General features: G+C 43.1%; 1 protein-coding gene across 1 annotated transcript in view; it reads left to right on the top strand.

Moving 5' to 3' along the window:
* Positions 1–752, top strand: part of LOC107082417 (protein NLRC3-like) — a 9252-nt gene extending 8500 nt beyond the window's left edge. Inside the window, exon 3 of the mRNA XM_015371098.1 lies at positions 284–752. Coding sequence (XP_015226584.1) covers positions 284–737 — 454 coding nt within the window. The 3' untranslated portion in view covers positions 738–752. The remainder of the gene's footprint in view (positions 1–283) is intronic.
* Positions 753–1367: the final 615 nt, after the last annotated feature.

Below are 1367 nucleotides of genomic sequence, written 5' to 3'. Positions count from 1 at the left end.
GAAACATTATGTTCTACCAAGAAGACCTGGAGCAGTGTGGTCTGGATGTCACAGAGGCCTCGGTGTACTCAGGAGTTTGTACAGAGATCTTCAAAAGAGAGAACTTGATCTTCCAGAAACCAGTCTACTGCTTTGTTCATCTGAGCATCCAGGAGTTTCTGGCTGCAGTCTACATGCTCCACTGCTTCACCAGCAGGAACACAGAGGTGGTGGAGAACTTCCTGGGAGAAACGTACAGAGAAATATCAATGGAGAGACTAATGGGAAAAATCTTCAGAAAAACATCTCTGGAGGACTTCATGAAGAGAATCATGGAGAAATCCCTCAGGAGTCCAAACGGCCACCTAGACCTGTTTGCTCGCTTCCTTCATGGCCTCATTATGGAGTCCAACCACAAACTCCTAGACTTTCTACTGGGTCAGATGAACACCAGTCGAGGAACCATCCAGAGGGTCATCAACAATCTAAAGAAGATGAACACTGATACAATCTCTACTGACAGAAGAATCAACATCTTCCACTGTCTGATGGAGATGAAGGACCTCTCACTATTTCAGGAGATCCAACAGTTCCTGAAATCAGGGAAGGAGCTCTCAGAGATCCAGTGCTCAGCTCTGGCCTACATGCTGCAAATGTCAGAGGTTCTGGATCAGGTGGACCTTGAGAAGTACAACACATCAGAGGGAGGACGACGTAGACTGGTTCCAGCTGTGAGGAACTGCAGAAAGGCTCGGTGAGTCCAGATGTCTTCATGGTGTGGTGCTGATTCAGCTCAATTGTCCTCCTGGTTCTTCTTCATGGTTCTAGTTGCTTCTGGACATTTTTGCTCTTTAACTTCTTCCTTCATCCTTTGGAACATTTCAACCATTCAAACATCTAAACGTTCATCTCCTTCAGGACAGCTCTGCTGGAGCTTTTGGTGTTTAGAGATTTGGATAATTTTAAAAATATTCTACTTTGGATCAGTTTCCATCTTCCATTGAAATGAATAGAAAACCATCAGATTGTAGAAAATCAGTGTTTTCTCTAAAGATCCAATCAGCCAGAGACCTACCAGAACCTTTAAACTCCTCTTCACTCATTGGGCTGTTAGCCCAGAATTCACCTTTTTAGTCTCTTTGATTGTTTTTATTAAATAACTGTTTAGCTTTGATGGAAACTTGGACCATTCAGATCAATCCCTGCATTGCTGCTGTTGCCATGGAGATCAGTTGTTTAGATCCAGAACCAACTTTTCTTCCTGTCACAGATTTCCCTCTGAGTTTGTAAATTAGAACTAAAATGTGTTGATTTGTTTGGTTTCAGAAAATGTCATTTCTGTAGGAGTCCTAGTTTCTGTCAGATCCTCCCAAAGCTCTGAGAACTCT

This window comes from Cyprinodon variegatus, unplaced genomic scaffold, assembly GCF_000732505.1.
Source record: "Cyprinodon variegatus isolate N-32 unplaced genomic scaffold, C_variegatus-1.0 Scaffold53, whole genome shotgun sequence".
Lineage (NCBI taxonomy): Eukaryota > Metazoa > Chordata > Actinopteri > Cyprinodontiformes > Cyprinodontidae > Cyprinodon > Cyprinodon variegatus.
The sequence above is the reverse complement of the archived record's forward strand: the minus strand, read 5'-3'. Positions and strand labels throughout refer to the sequence as shown.